Source organism: Siphateles boraxobius, unplaced genomic scaffold (genome assembly GCF_051911475.1).
Source record: "Siphateles boraxobius isolate OS27281-9 unplaced genomic scaffold, OSU_SipBor_1 54, whole genome shotgun sequence".
NCBI lineage: Eukaryota > Metazoa > Chordata > Actinopteri > Cypriniformes > Leuciscidae > Siphateles > Siphateles boraxobius.
Window position 1 is genome coordinate 3,382,834 of NW_027509180.1, and position 17,230 is coordinate 3,400,063.

Here is a 17,230-nt window from a genome sequence, read left to right on the forward strand (position 1 = left end):
CTGGAGAGAAGCCGTTCACATGTGATCAGTGCAGAAAGAGTTTCAGTCAATCCTTAAAGAACACATGAAGATCCACACTGAAGAGAAGCCGTTCTCATGTGATCAGTGTGGAAAGAGTCTCAAAAGCAAACAATTTCTTGAGATTCACATCAGAGTTCATACTGGAGAGAAGCCGTTCTCATGTGATCAGTGCGGGACGAGTTTCAGTCAATCATCATCCCTTAATGTTCACATGAGGATCCACACCGGAGAGAAGCCGTTCACATGTGATCAGTGTGGCAAAACATTTCTTTGTGCAGCAGCACTGAAGAAACACCTGACAGTTCATACGAAGGAGAAGCCTCATTCATGTTCTGTGTGTGGAAAGAGTTTTTCACTGCTGCAATATTTACATGGACATGAGAAATCTCACACTGGTGTGAGAGAGTACATGTGCTTTGAGTGTGAGAAGACTTTTACTACAGCGGAATGTTTAAAAAGGCACCAGAGAATTCACACTGGAGAAAAACCTTACAAGTGTTCACACTGTGACAAGAGATTCAATCGATCATCAAATCTGAAATCACATGAGAGGATCCACAGCAGAGAGAAGCTGCACACGTGTGATCAGTGCAGGACGAGTTTCTCTTTTAAAAGTCACCTGAAGCTACACATGACGATCCATGGTAAGTAGTTTGTTTTCATGTGCTGAGCAACAAAGCCTCTTCTGTGTAAGTTAGCTGCACATCACCCTATAGCCAAATCTCTCCTCTCCGCCGGTGTGTGGTGAGCACAGGACACTTTGTTGATTGATTTGTATCTATTAACTTGTGTTCAACCAACAGGAATGTGTAATTTGTCATTTCAGATTAATGCAAAAAACAAACAAATTCGCTCTGACAGTAGGTGGCGCTTATGTTAAAGCAGAAATACAGCATTATGCAGGGCTCTAGACTGAGAGTAAATGGTCACATTTTGCGGCCTTTTTTTCCCGTCGGTGCGAGAGAGCTGCCATTTCTGCTGCATACGAGAAACATCACACGGCAAACGAAAGCAGAATTAAACCACGCTACTTGTCTCAGCTGCGCAGCGCAAACAGTTTATCAGCCCGGAGCGATATTAGACAGCGGTTTACTCGTGAGTCGATCTCGATCACGCAACAACATTTCTACACAGCGCTGGGAGATCCATTGGGAAAGCATTTTAAAGCTTTACAATAAGGTTTCATTAATGTTCCTGGCACCAAGTTTACTCCACAAAAGAAAGTAGTCCAGTTCATTCTTCAATATCCAAAACTGAAACCTGCAGTTGAAATACATTTGAGGTTCTTTTTTAATCGTTTTTTTATGACTATCAGTGTGCATTGAAACAAATCTTTATGTATTTCATTAGCAGGAAGACCTACACTTCGGGTATTTAAGGAGGAACTGGCAGACATTTGACCAGACGACCCATGGCCTTGGGCCTGGTTTAATGGGAAGCACATTCAAGTTCAACGACTCCTGTCTAGTAGAATTAAAGCACCTAAAAAACCTCCGAGAATGAAATTAACTAGTTAAACAGTTTAATGATACATGTTTGCTCTGTATTTTTTTTTATATGTTGCTGTTATATAAATTTAATTAACTTCGCTTTGCTAAGTAGCAGGGGGTGGCCAAAGCCAGTTAAGGTACTTATTACAGCTATTTGCTAGTATTTGTTAAAGCAGTCGAGCAACAGAAGAGAACATCAGTCTGTGAGTGTTTACTTTTCTCATTAGATTTTAGCGTGGTTCTTCGTTGCTAGGAAACTTTGCTTTGTTTACTGTGTTTACCCTGGTAAAGCGCGTTTGTTTGTGTGTCGTGACTTTTGAGTTTCTCTTTGCTAAGTAGCAGGGCGTGGCTGTGTATTCAATAGAGGTATTAGGCGTGTGTAAATTGGTTAGTGCTTCGCGGCAGCCCTCATCGTGTGAAGACCAAAGAGTGTAAAGACCAGCAACTCTACCTGTGCGACTCCACCGAGCAAGGACTCCGACAAGGCACTTGAGTATTATCTTCTTCTTTGTTTCCTTTCTCTTCTACACACCTTTTCTTCTCATCTTTCTGTTTATGAGCTCTCTTACACTGTGTTTTCAAATTCCTACTATTTCTAACATACGCAATCAAATGTCACATGTAGGAGGCAGTACAATCCTAACAACCTGCGTACCTTTCCGGTGTCTTCTAGTACTTTATTCTCTTTTCCTATTGGTCTCTGGAATTGCCAGTCTGCTGTAAACAAAGCTGATTTCATTACATCTATTTCTAGTCATTCAGGTCTACGCTTATTGGCCCTGACTGAGACCTGGATCAGACCAAAGGACACTGCCACACCTGCTGCCCTCTCCACTAATTTCACTTTCTCACACACCCCTCGCCTGACCAGAAGGGGTGGAGGTACTGGTCTACTCATCTCAAATGATTGGAAATTTGATCCTTTACCACCTCTGTGTGACCACAGCTCATTTGAATCGTATTCAATTACCATCACTAGTCCTATAAAAATCCATTTTGTAGCTATCTATCGTCCCCCAGGTCAGCTTGGCAGTTTTTTGGAGGAGCTTGATTTGCTACTCTCATCCTTCCCTGAGGATGGTACTCCTCTCATAGTTCTTGGAGACTTCAACATACCCCTAGAAAAACGTCAGGCTGCTGATTTCCACACTCTGCTTGCCTCATTCGACTTCAAACTAGTATCTACTGCGGCTACTCACAAATCAGGTGACCAATTAGACATTATTTACACGCGCCACTGCTCCACTGACCATACGCTGGTCACTCCACTGCACACCTCAGACCACTTCCTCATCACTATCAGCCTCAATCTGCCTCAGTAGATTGACACACCCTCACACACCCTCTGCCCCCTGGTTATCTGATGTTCTCCGTGAACATCGTTCTAAACTCAGGATAAAGACCAAGGTCAGTAGGATCTTTCGATTTGCATCACTTCCTCTCTGCACTCAATCCCTCCTTTCTTCCTTCTCTGCTAATATCTCTGCTGCTAAAATGACTTACTATCACAGCAAAATTAACAATTCTTCTGACTCTCGCATGCTTTTCAAAACCTTCTCCTCTCTTTTCAACCCTCCTCCTCCTCCTCCTTCATCAACCCTAACAGCTGACGATTTTGCCACATTCTTCATAGATAAAACAACCACCATCAGCGGCCAATTTAACAATCCACAAACTGACACGCATTTTACCAGCTAACACACACATTGTACCCTCATTCTCTCTGCTTTCAGAGGCAGAAGTCTCTAAACTCCTCCTTTCCAATCACCCTACTACCGGTCCGCTTGATCCTATCCCCACTAATCTACTTCAAGCCATTTCTTCCTCAGTAGTACCCGCACTCACACACATCATAAACAACTCTCTTCACACTGGTACCTTTCCCACAGCATTTAAGCAGGATCAGGTAACCCCACTGCTTAAGAAACCTACTCTTAATCCAGCACAGACCGGTATCCCCTCTTCCATTCGTCGAGACACTTGAACGAGTTGTTTTAAATCAGATCTCTTCCTTTCTTACACAGAACAACCTCTTGGACAACAATCAGTCTGGTTTCAAAAGTGGACACTCAACTGAGACTGCCCTGCTCTCAGTAATTGAAGCGCTGAGTCTGGCAAGAGCAGCTTCCAAATCCTCAGTTCTCATCCTGCTGGATCTGTCTGCTGCTTTTGACACAGTTAACCACCAGATCCTCCTGTCAATCCTAAAGATGAAAGGCATCTCGGGAACCACACTCCAATGGTTCAAGTCTTACCTCTCAGGTAGGCCCTTTAGGTTGTCGTGGAGGATTGAGGTGTCGAAGTCACAACATTTGGACCACTCTTCTCCATCTACATGACATCACTAGGAACTGTGATTCAGAAACATGGCTTTTCCTTTCACTTATGATCCGACGGTAGCTGCTCGCATCTCAGCCTGCCTGACAGACATCTCTGGCTGAATGAAGGACCACCACCTTCAACTTAACCTTGCGAAGACAGAGCTACTTGTGGTCCCGGCCAATCCAACACTTCATCACAACTTGACTATTCAGCTAGGCCAGTCATCCATAACTCCATCAAGGTCAGCCAGGAACCTTGGAGTTGTTATTGATGATCAATTGAACTTCACAGACTACATTACTAGAACTGCCCGGTCCTGCAGATTTGCCTTGTACAACATTAGGAAGATCAGACCCTTCCTATCAGAGCATTCTGCACAACTCCTTGTTCAAGCGCTTGTTCTATCCAGACTGGACTATTGTAATGCTCTCCTGGCTGGTCTTCCAGCTTGCTCTGTCAAACCTCTGCAGCTAATCCAAAATGCTAAAGCTAGAGTGGTCTTTAACAAGCCAAAGAAGGTGAAGAAGTGACAGGTGAAGAAGGTGAAGAAGAGACAGGTGAAGAAGAGACAGGTGAAGAAGAGACAGGTGAAGAAGTGACAGGTGAAGGTGAAGAAGAGACAGGTGAAGAAGAGACAGGTGAAGAAGGTGATGAAGAGACAGGTGAAGAAGGTGAAGAAGAGACAGGTGAAGAAGGTGAAGAAGAGACAGGTGAAGGTGAAGAAGTGACAGGTGAAGAAGTGACAGGTGAAGAAGTGACAGGTGAAGAAGAGACAGGTGAAGAAGGTGAAGAAGTGACAGGTGAAGAAGGTGAAGAAGTGACAGGTGAAGAAGAGAGAGGTGAAGAAGGTGAAGAAGAGACAGGTGAAGAAGGTGAAGAAGAAACAGGTGAAGAAGGTGAAGAAGAGACAGGTGAAGAAGGTGAAGAAGAGACAGGTGACGAAGGTGAAGAAGTGACAGGTGAAGGTGAAGAAGAGACAGGTGAAGAAGAGACAGTTGAAGAAGTGACAGGTGAAGGTGAAGAAGAGACAGGTGAAGAAGGTGAAGAAGAGACAGGTGAAGAAGGTGAAGAAGGTGAAGAAGTGACAGGTGAAGAAGGTGAAGAAGAGAAACGTGAAGAAGAGAGGTGAAGAAGAGACAGGTGAAGAAGGTGAAGAAGAGAGAGGTGAAGAAGAGAGGTGAAGAAGAGACAGGTGAAGAAGGTGAAGAAGTGCAGGTGAAGAAGGTGAAAAAGAGAGAGGTGAAGAAGGTGAAGAAGAGACAGGTGAAGAAGGTGAAGAAGAGAGAGGTGAAGAAGAGACAGGTGATGAAGGTGAAGAAGAGACAGGTGAAGAAGGTGAAGAAGAGACAGTCGAAGAAGTGACAGGTGAACATGTGACAGGTGAAGGTGAAGAAGAGACAGGTGAAGAAGAGACAGGTGAAGAAGAGACAGGTGAAGGTGAAGAAGAGACAGGCGAAGAAGAGACAGGTGATGAAGGTGAAGTGACAGGTGAAGAAGGTGAAGAAGAGAGAGGTGAAGAAGGTGAAGAAGAGACAGGTGATGAAGGTGAAGAAGTGACAGGTGAAGAAGGTGAAGAAGAGACAGGTGAAGAAGAGACAGGTGAAGAAGGTGAAGAAGAGAGAGGTGAAGAAGGTGAAGAAGTGACAGGTGAAGGTGAAGAAGAGACAGGTGAAGAAGAGACAGGTGAAGGTGAAGAAGAGACAGGTGAAGAAGAGACAGGTGATGAAGGTGAAGTGACAGGTGAAGAAGGTGAAGAAGAGAGAGGTGAAGAAGGTGAAGAAGAGACAGGTGAAGAAGGTGAAGAAGAGAGAGGTGAAGAAGGTGAAGAAGAGACAGGTGATGAAGGTGAAGAAGTGACAGGTGAAGAAGGTGAAGAAGAGACAGGTGAAGAAGAGACAGGTGAAGAAGGTGAAGAAGAGAGAGGTGAAGAAGGTGAAGAAGAGACAGGTGAAGCAGGTGAAGAAGAGAGAGGTGAAGAAGAGACAGGTGAAGAAGAAACAGGTGACGAAGGTGAAGAAGAGACAGGTGAAGAAGGTGAAGAAGAGACAGGTGAAGAAGGTGAAGAAGAAACAGGTGAAGAAGAGACAGGTGAAGAAGAGACAGGTGAAGAAGGTGAAGAAGAGACAGGTGAAGAAGAGAGAGGTGACGAAGGTGAAGAAGAGACAGGTGAAGAAGGTGAAGAAGAGACAGGTGAAGAAGGTGAAGAAGAAACAGGTGAAGAAGAGACAGGTGAAGAAGAGACAGGTGAAGAAGGTGAAGAAGAGACAGGTGAAGAAGGTGAAGAAGAAACAGGTGAAGAAGAGACAGGTGAAGAAGAGACAGGTGAAGAAGGTGAAGAAGTGACAGGTGAAGAAGAGACAGGTGACGAAGGTGAAGAAGAGACAGGTGAAGAAGGTGAAGAAGAGACAGGTGAAGAAGGTGAAGAAGAAACAGGTGAAGAAGAGACAGGTGAAGAAGAGACAGGTGAAGAAGGTGAAGAAGAGACAGGTGAAGAAGAGAGAGGTGAAGAAGGTGAAGAAGAGACAGGTGAAGGTGAAGAAGTGACAGGTGAAGAAGTGACAGGTGAAGAAGAGACAGGTGACGAAGGTGAAGAAGAGAGAGGTGAAGAAGGGAGAGGTGAAGAAGGTGAAGAAGAGACAGGTGAAGAAGGTGAAGAAGGTGAAGAAGAGACAGGTGAAGAAGAGACAGGTGAAGAAGGTGAAGAAGGTGAAGAAGAGACAGGTGAAGAAGAGACAGGTGAAGAAGGTGAAGAAGTGACAGGTGAAGAAGAGACAGGTGATGAAGGTGAAGAAGAGACAGGTGATGAAGGTGAAGAAGTGACAGGTGAAGAAGTGACAGGTGAAGAAGAGACAGGTGAAGAAGGTGAAGAAGAGACAGGTGATGAAGGTGAAGAAGTGACAGGTGAAGAAGAGACAGGTGATGAAGGTGAAGAAGTGACAGGTGAAGAAGGTGAAGAAGTGACAGGTGAAGAAGAGACAGGTGAAGAAGGTGAAGAAGAGACAGGTGATGAAGGTGAAGAAGTGACAGGTTAAGAAGGTGATGAAGTAACAGGTGAAGTAGAGACAGGTACAAGAAAAATACACACACTTTATACATAGATACACACATACATACTGTGATGTATTATTTAATTAATCAACATTTGTTTTTCCTGCAGGAGCAACATTCATATGCTTTTAAATGTTTCCAAACTCTCTGGGGGACAACTTGTGACTTTGAGTTTTGTGTGTGTGCGTGTGTGTGTGTGTGTGTGTGTGTGTGTGTGTGTGTGTGTGTGTGTGTGTGTGTGTGTGTGTGTGTGTGTGTGTGTGTGTGTGTGTGTGTGTGTGTGTGTGTGTGTGACACAAATTTGTATAATGACATGTGTATTACAGTGGTATTACAACTTATAGGTGGTTTATTAGGACATTTCAAAAGTTCTCATAATTCAAATAGCTTAAAAAACATAAAAAACAATGTTTTATTAAAAATGTAAAAATGCAGAATGTCTCCTGTGATGGGTAGGTTTAGGGATAGGGGCAGTGTAGGGGGATAGAATATACAGTTTGTCCAGTATAAAAACCATTACGCCTATGGAGAGTCCTCATAATGCTGTTGCACCAACATGTGTGTGTGTGTGTGTGTGTGTGTGTGTGTGTGTGTGTGTGTGTGTGTGTGTGTGTGTGTGTGTGTGTGTGTGTATAAATAATGAGGGGAAGTGAAACTAGACAGATGACTAGATTTCAAACCTTGTGATAAGTAATCACAGAGACAGAGTTTGCTTGTGCCAGCGACTGAGGGAAAAGGTTGGGGCTTTTGAACCAATTGAACCAACAATATTGAAGGTGACATCATGTTAGTCTTATTTGTTTTCTCGATTCTATAAAAACTGTTATATCCGTGTTTTCTGGTGGGATTCTCATTGGAATTTGTCTGAGATCCTCCGGCCTTGCTTCTTGGGAGAGATTCCCTGAGAACTGCTCGGGAAGATCTCCTGGCCAAGATTAAAGCATTTAAAGGACATTTGCAGAAATCTGTTTATCGATTATTCCTGCGCAGGAAGTAAGCTAGTTTAGGAAGTAAGCTAGTTTAGGGAAGCAAGTTAGTTAGAGTAAGACTCGGCCAGTTGTCGACTGTCGAAAACTCTTCTAACAGTACATTACCTCACAACTGACAGGACTCTAGTGTGAAAGTGTCTAGAGACAAGACAAACCCCAGAGAACCTTACTGCTGATACACTTTCAGAAACTCTCATGTGCGTTTTAGCAGACTGGGAATTAGATGAGAATTTGTTTTCCTGCATAACCACTGATAATGGGGCTAATATTGTGACTGCAGTGAGCAAACTTGGCTGACCATGGCTAAATTGTTTTGGCCATCTCCACTTGGCTGTTAAAAATGCCATAGCAAGTAGAAGGATAGCACAACACGTGTCCTAGGACTTTTGCAGGAATCTGGTGAGCAGGTTGTAGTTAATGATTATATAAACTATAACAAACATGCATTTTCCTTCAGGATGTCTCTACACGCTGGGGGACGAAACAAAAAATGATTGACAGAGATCAGACGCATCCTGATTGATGACAGAAAACATGGACACCTACACCCGACCTGGCAGGATGCATCCATCCTTGAGTCCATTAATGCGGCACTGAAACCTGTGGCTGATGATGATGATGTGTCTACAACACCTTCTGCACTTCCTCCAAAAAAAGAAGAGACTGTGTGATGCAGAAAAGAAGAGCTCAACCTTCTACACATGGCTTACCAAAAAGAGAGCAAGCTGATGCTGAACTGTCACGGTACCTACAGGAAGAGGCACTAGATAACTCGGCAGACCCTCTAATGTGGTGGCGAGACTATGAATCCAGGTTTTCTTTCATTTCTAAGTTGGCAAGAAAGTACATGTGCATTTGTGCAACAAGAATTGGTTGGGAAACGATGTTCAGTACAGCTGGCAATATTGTCACCCCAGTTCGATGCTGTCTTAAGCCAGAGAAAGTCAAAATGCTAGTGTTTCTTTCCCGTAATCCCATAAAAGTTGTTTCAGAATTTGACTTGTATGGCCTGTCATAGTTAATATTTGTGATTCATTTGTGATTCATATTTTACTTTAGGTGGGAATGAGATATTGACAGTCTTTTTTTTTGTGTTATGGTAACGTTATGGTGATTGTTTCTATAATTTATATTTTATGTATTTACATTTGTTCTTTAAATGTACAGATTTCTGAAAGATACATATTTTTCATCTAATAAATTACTTTAATATTTAAAGGCGTTAAGTGTATTTGTTATTGCAAGTGAAAATTAAGGGATTTTATTAATAATCTCAACAATTTGTATGATAATTAATCGCCACAGCCCTAAAACAGACAATCGCAATTATTTATTAGACAAGGTCCTTGCATCATCTGATCATTTCATAAACGGAAAATGAGATTTCGGGTCGATTTCTCATTTTTTGATTGTGGTTTACAAATCGGTTTATGACTTTGATATTTGGTTCGCACATGTGGGCGGCGCTGAAACACCCCTTTCATCTGATTGGTCAAACCGCTCCGTCTACATTACAGCCAGAATAAGAGTCCGTGCAGCACATGAACAAAAAGAATAGCAAAGAAGCGCTGAATGGCTGTTTAGTTAAAATGAACTGGTCTACGGTGTTGGTATGTAGTGATGTGGACAGAGCATGGTCCTTATTTAAAAGTATGTTTTTAGAAGCTGTAGATAAAATAGCCCCATATAAAGAAATCAGAATAAAGCAGAGAACAGAACCCTGGGTAAATGATGACGTCCTTGAGGCAATTAGGCTAAGAAACAGGAAGTATGGGAAATTCAGAGAAAAAAAGGATGAACAGAGTTGGGCTGATTATAAAAAGGCAAGACATGAAGTTAACAGATTAGTGGTCAATACTAAAAAGGCATATTTCAATGAAAAAATTGCTGAATACAGAAATGAACATCGTCGTCGGCATCGTCAACAGCCATTATTGATTCAAAGGAAATGACACCATCAATAAAACAAGGGGTTATCTCCCTTGTTCCCAGACTGGAAAATGACACTCTTTTAATAGATAATTGGAGTCCAATTACGCTCCTGACTATGATCATAAAATGTTAGCCTTGGTTTTTGCTAACAGATTAAAGGTCAAACTTAATCAGTTGGTTGCAGAGACACAATCAGGTTTTATAAAAGATTGGCACATCAGTAACAAATATAAGATTTATTTTAGATCTTTTGGATTATGCAGATTTTATCCATTCTAAAGTCATGATTCTTTTCCTAGACTTTTATTTTTATAAAGCTTTTGACACCCTTGAGCATGGATTTCTTTTGCAGACTCTCAAGTTATTTGGTTTTGGTGACTTTTTTGTTAATCTTATTGAAATGTTTTATAGAGATATTAGCAGCTCTGTTTTTTCAGAAGAGATTTTTCATCCAGTCAGACAGGGCTGTCCGATTTCCCCCTTTTTATTTATTTTAGTTACAGAACTATTATCGTTAAGTATTATCCATGAACAAAGCTTGGAAGGTATATCCATCTTTGATAGAGAAATTAAAATCTCCCAGTTGGCTGATGACACGACTCTCTTTTTAAAAGGTAAGAGTCAATTAACTAAGGCTATAAATGTAATTGAGCAGTTTTCAATGTGCTTCTGGATTGAAAATGTCCGAGTGCGAGATAATGACGCTCTATAAATATGATGATTCTTCAATCGATGGTATCTCAGTAAAAGAGACCGTAAGGTATCTTGGTATTTATTTAACAAAAAATGTAGCAGCTCGACAACAGCTTAATTTTTCTGGCCGGGTCATAAAAACAATAAAACATCTTTAATCTTTGGCTCCAAAGAGACCTTTCTCTTTATGGGAGGGTTCTTTTGTCCAAAGCAGAAGGATTATCTTGTTTTGTATATCATTCTCTTTCTCTTTTTGAAACAACTCTAATATAATGGATAAATTAGTTTTTCTCTCTACATGGTTTAACAGGAATAGAAATGGAATTCTCTCAATTTTTGATAAATCTGGTAATTTTTTATCTTATGAAGAATTTATGTTCATAATTTCCCCTTACCATTTAAACAATAACGCAGTGCTTAAAGCGATTCCTTCCGGTCTAAGTCAACTTGTTAAATGTCATCTAAGTTTTAGTAAGAGTGTCACCAAAGAACCTGATTTGATCTTAGATGGATTAAGTATATTTAAAAAGAAATGTAATAATAAGCATATTCGACAAATTCTTTAGAATAAAAAAATATAATGTTGCTAAATGCAAATTTTCTTGGGCCTCTTTTATTGAACTTATAGACTGGCTGTTACCTCATAAGTACTGCATTTCCAATAAGACTAAAGAAGTTCATTTTAAGATCTTACATAAATTTACCCGGTGAATGATACTGTGGCAAAATATATGGATGTTGACAGTTCTTGCTCATTTTGTGGGAATAAGGATGAAACACTGATCCATTAATTTTTCCAGTGTGAAAAAACAAAAAACTTTTGGAATAGTTTATCGTCATATAGGTAAGCACCTTGATTCTTCCAAATCCTTTCAGTTCAAAGATATAATCTGTTACTATAAAGATAAAGCTAATACTTCAATTAATTACATTGTTAATTTTTTTATTTTGTTTGGGAAAAATTGTATTCACAAGCAAAAAGTCTCTAAATCGCAGCCTACTTTTCCACATTTCTTAATTGAAATGGATTCATTTCTCAAATCTCTAAGGTTGATTAAGAAAGAAAAGTGACAGATTCTTGAAATATTATGATGATTTTTTTTGGTAATACCACTGACGCATAATGTTTCCTCTGTATATGTTTATCATGTTATTTCCCAAGGTTTTTTTCTCCATTCTGTCACCTGATGGAGTTTTAGTTCCTTGCCACTGTCGTTTTTTTCGTCTTTCTTCGCCATTGGCTTTTGGCTTGCTTAGTTGGGGACATTTGATTTTGTATTTAACAATACTATTACAACATTATTTTCCTGTTATCTCTGTAAAGCTGCTTTGAAACAATTTGTATTGTAAAAAGCGCTATATAAATAAAGGTGACTTGACTTGACTATTTTATGTGTATGTATGCGTGTATGTACTGTATGTATGTATATATATATATGGGTATGTGTATATATATATATATATTTTTTTTTTTGTGTGTGTGTGAAACTTTACATGTATTTTATATAATTTCATTCCTGTAGAAATTCTATCTGTTCTGTCTTTTATGTCTACTTATTGTTTAATACATAATCAATGAATAAAAAATGGGAAGACAAGAAAATAATCTCAATCCACTGTATTCATCAACCCCGTTACTAAAGTTACTGTAAGAAGAATCTCTGTAACTTTATCAGTAACTTGGTGTTTACTGATTATTTCCTGATTAAAAATAAATAAAAAAAGACCAAAATTCTTGTAATGTTGCTGCAAATTGGGAACCAGATATAAAATATATAGTGCTTGAATTTTTCTAACATTAATGTTCTTCAGCATCATGAATGAATGAAGAATAAACACCAACCTCTTTGTTCTTCAGGATATTCAGTGTGTTTCATCCTGCAGGTTCTGGATCACTCGTGTTCTCACTGTCCTCTTTAATAAACTCTTAAAGATTTCAGCTCTTCCCCATGATTTGATGCTCGTCTTCACTTGTAGCTGATGGGAATATTCCAGCATTTATTGGAGAATTGTTTTGGGAGGAGCTTCACTGATGATGCGATTACAGTGGAAGGAGCTTCACTGATGATGAATTTCAGTGTGGGAGGAGCTGATCTGCAAAAAAAATAAAAATCAATTACTGAGTTGTTTTTTGCAAAAAGAAATAAATAAAAATATAACATATTTATTAAGCATTTATTTATTAAGCATTTATGACTGTCTATTTATCGTACAGTAACCAATGATAATTCATTATTTTTTAATGCTAATCCTAATATTATTCTGCTTCTTCATTAAAATACAAGTAGATATCTAGAAATATACACTTAACAAAACTATAAATGTAACACTTTTGTTTTTGCCCCCATTTTTCATGAGCTGAACTCAAAGATCTCAGAATTTTTTGTATGTACACAAAAGGCTTATTTCTCTCAAATATTGTTCACAAATCTGTCTAAATCTGTGTTAGTGAGCACTTCTCCTTTGCTGAGATAATCCATCCACCTCACAGGTGTGGCATATCAAGATGCTGATTAGACCGAATGATTATTGCACAGGTGTGCCTTAGGCTGGCCACAATAAAAGGCCACTCTAAAATCCCTTATTTCTTTTATCAAAGTTCTCACTTCACATTTGAAACTGTATCTTATTAAAAAAAAAGCATTTCAGTAAGCATTCCTATTTAAAGTTTTTCCTAAAAATAACAGCTAGGTTGCAGGTGCATCTTAGGGCTCGCTAGCATGTTAGCTTAGCACACCATCAATACATGACAATTTGTGAGATTGTAACCATGTTTTTGCTCCAAACTTACTTTATAACGCATGTTGAGTGTTTTAAATAACCTTCTGTGATCTGATTTCGATTTGGATAAAAAAAAATACAGAAAATATATTATTTTACAGTATTCTGCATAATGATTAAGTCTATAACGATTAGCATTACATTATAAATATAATTTATTATTATGAAAATACCTGACATTGCAACGATATATGATTTATTTGTTCTTCGAGCCATCATGTTTATTGTCTCCAAAACATATTTATCTGCATGCTAGGGTTAGGATATTGCAGTGAATCTTACAAAAAAAAATTTAAAAAAAATTATCTGGTTTGAGGTTAGCATTTTGAGCTAAAGCACAAAATGGTGTAAAATGTCAACTCTATTGTTCCCAATCCCATTTAAACATTTTGCATTATTTGACATTTATTAAGGATTCTAGGACATTTTTACTGTAAATGATACATTTGTTGTATACCATTCCAGGTTAAGGATATTGAAGCTGTAGCAGCAGAAAGGCAACAGCAATACAGGGCCAGGCGAGATGACGAATGCCGGCTTCAGCCCAATTGACCAATAGCAGAAGCTCTTCCGCAAATAGCTTTCAAACATGCACAAACAAAAGAGAGACAATGCTATTGTTTGGCATTACCTTCAGGTTTTGATCGCTGTTCGCTGGCTAAAAATTTCAGGTGGAGTCCGTGCCAAACTCAGTCTGGATACGGGCGCTCTTGAGGCTCGATGGGATTATTGTCCAGGTTCAGATAATAGTTGTTGTTTTTTTGTTGTTGGAGAAAATCACTCTGAGACTTCTTAGAGAGAAGTTTACGAATCACCACATTCAGTTGTTTAAGCCCTTTGGCTTCCTGGAACCCTTCGCAGATCTTTTGCAGTTCTCGCTTCCCCATAACTGAACTTTTTCTGCTGACCTCTTCCTTCTGCAAGTCTCATAGTCAATAACAAAGTACAGAATAAAAATCAACATAATAAATATACGAGTAGTTTTCACCATAAGGTTCGTACTCGAACTGTTGAAAGTCTCAAAATGGAAACTCTACAGAGATCACAGGGTTTTTCCCCTGAGCACAAAGCATTTGCATACATTTATAAAAAGAAATACAGCATTTGACAAGACAGTTATACAGCAAACAGTCGGTTTTTGCCCCTCGGCTTCCTGGATCCCTTCACAGATCTTTTGCAATTCTCGCTTCCCCATAACTAAACTTTTTTCTGCTGACCTCTTCCTTCTGCAAGTCTCATAGCAACGGGTTTTACCTCACTTACTTCAATATGTCACAGCAAAGCAGAAGTTATACGTGTCTCGGTTGCTCCATATGCCCCTTGATCTACATGCACCAACAGCTAACTGCAGTCTTGTAAGCTTCATCTCTCTGAAGCAACAGGATGTAAAATACGGTGCCTATACCTATTCATACATAAATGAGTTACACGGGATAACTCATTACAAGTAACTTGAGTTACGTAATCATATTACTTTTTCAAGTAACTAGTAAAGTAACGCATTACTTTTAAAATGTACATCAAAATATCTGAGTTACTTTTTCAAATAAATAATGCAAGTTAAGCAGTTGAAGACTCTGCAATCACTACACAACCTTACAAAACATGGCACTTTCCAAGATAAATGTTATTTTATACATTTCACTTCTACTCTGGTTATATTTAGGTATGGGCATTTTTCATAAAATATTGTATTCGAATATTCGTTTATTTAAATGAAGTTTAACCAGAAAGATGTTATTTTTAGTCTTGCACTTTTGTGACCATTTCTGAACAAGCTAATGATAAGCAAATATAGACTACACAACAAACTTACACTTATATCTTGAGATTTCTTTTAGTTGAAAACTATACAAAAAATTTAAGCTGAAGCAGAACGAACGGAATAAACGCTTTGTTAAGTTATGACGTGCCTTTTTAAAGTATTGTGCACCAATCAGGACATAGCATCAATCAGCCTGCTGGAACCAATCAGATGACTTACACACATAGACACACACAAAACAACAGAGAAATAACAAAACACAAACCATAGGTTCGTAACATGCTAATAAATCAGATGCGCCAGTCATTGTGCAGAGTCAAGTCAAGTCATCTTCATTTATATAGCGCTTTTAACAATGTAGATTGTTCCAAAGCGGCTTTACAGAGGTACAAGGATAGGTAAGGGATAATGTATAGCGAGGCTGTTGTTGTAGCGAATACCAACCCGACAGGCTGATTATGAGCCCGACGCGAAGCGGAGGCCTGAAGGGGTGATATTCGCTATAACAACTGCCTCGCTATACATTATCCCGCTTATTACATGGCTACCTACCCAATAAATCAATAATTTGACTCAAAATATTGATTTAAAATGTAGTTTATTGATTTAAAAACTATTGTATTGCTTTTGCTAAAGAAAATAGTCCGTTCTGTCTCTGAACTGCGTCCATGGCAACGCTCTGTTTTTCATGGCAACGGTGTGTTATACCTAGCAGCGTCTGTTATCAAGAAATAACAGAACGCATTCTACATTGGAATTCTACCAAGCCATGTAATCATTTAAAGTAACAGAGATTGTTTTGGCTTTATAGCAATTCTTGAATAAAGTTATTTTCCAGCTAAAGTTAATTTGATTGATTCACTTCTGTCGCAAAGATCATTATTAACTTAGGGGGCGCTAACACGACACCGTTTTAACAGGAAACTCTACACAGACTTTAAACGCGAAACCTGTGAGAACGCTGATGGCGTGCACATGCGTATTACGAGTTCAGTTGATTCGTTATGGTAAAATCAGAACGGACTTATTTAAACCAAATTTAAATAAGTGTACAAAGTCAGAGAGACCTGTAAGGGGTATACAGTTAAAGACCCAGAACCAGATATGAAGAATGAAGACCCAGAGTCAGAATTATAAAAAATTAAAGAAAATATTTACTGAAGATAGTTTGCAGTTTCATCAGCAGAAGTCAGCTTCAATACTCGCACAGGATTTCGTAGGCCGCCCCCCCTTACAGTTACAAAGATCACAGCAGTTATACGATTTCCAAGGTCTAAGCTACGTCATTGCTTACAGGATGAATGATTCTCATTGGCTATGAAATAGATAAACACAGTAATTTTCCACACATATACAGATAGACTGAAGCATATCTCCATCGATTATGCAGCTGAAGTTAGGCACGTCATGACCTTCCAGGTCGCAGATTTGGGTTGCTGGGCGCCAGCATGTCCAGAACAACAACTCAGTCAATCTCCAATAATGCCAGTGGTTCCTTAACCTGTAACCAAGAAGACTAACACACACACCGACACACAGCTTTTCCAAGGTTGGATTTGGCCAGGCTCTCACTATAAACAGGAGAGTCCTCTCAAAACATCAAGATAATGCGTTCTTTCTCTCAAGGCTAGCTACACTCTAGTCTAACTGGAAAGAAAGGCTTTAACAAAGAAATGGTCCCTTAAACTATTGGCTTCAATGACCCCTATATGTTTTAACACATTGAAGACCTTTCTCAAACACAAAACAAGTCCCTATTTCATTTCTGGAAGCTGGGTTAAATAATTGGGGTCTTCTGAACCAACACCATCATATCACCTTTTCAATTTGTTCATCTGGCTGTTATAACTCATATACAGCAGCCAAACAAAATCTAAAGTTAATGATTTAAGGGTCAAGAGCCCAACTAAACCAAACACTGATCTCCATAACGGTGACTTAAAAATTACGGTTTTCTCCTTCAGAGATTCTGCTTGTTAACATCAGGTGTCTTCAATAATGCTCAATCATCACTCAATTATTCACTTAATTATCTCATTAACTTTAACACTGCTTCAGTGTTCATTTAACACTCTGCTCAGAGTTTATATAATTCACACTCTCAGTGTTAATTTAACACTGGGGATTTTGCTGTGACAGGATTTCTTCACTGCCAGTACACAAAAATGTACGCAACAGGATATTTTTTC

The 17,230-nt window shown here is 39.2% G+C and overlaps 3 protein-coding genes across 3 annotated transcripts in view; 2 read left to right on the forward strand and 1 right to left on the reverse strand.

Annotated features, from left to right (window-relative positions):
- LOC143714406 (uncharacterized) overlaps positions 1 to 17,230 on the reverse strand; it is a 297,700-nt gene that overhangs the window by 231,956 nt on the left and 48,514 nt on the right. The gene's annotated exons all lie outside the window — the stretch shown is intronic.
- LOC143714418 (uncharacterized) overlaps positions 1 to 17,230 on the forward strand; it is a 703,153-nt gene that overhangs the window by 55 nt on the left and 685,868 nt on the right. The window lies entirely within an intron of this gene.
- LOC143714477 (uncharacterized) overlaps positions 58 to 17,230 on the forward strand; it is a 142,905-nt gene continuing 125,732 nt past the window's right edge. Inside the window, exon 1 of the mRNA XM_077205702.1 lies at positions 58 to 669. Coding sequence (XP_077061817.1) covers positions 65 to 669 — 605 coding nt within the window. The 5' untranslated portion in view covers positions 58 to 64. The remainder of the gene's footprint in view (positions 670 to 17,230) is intronic.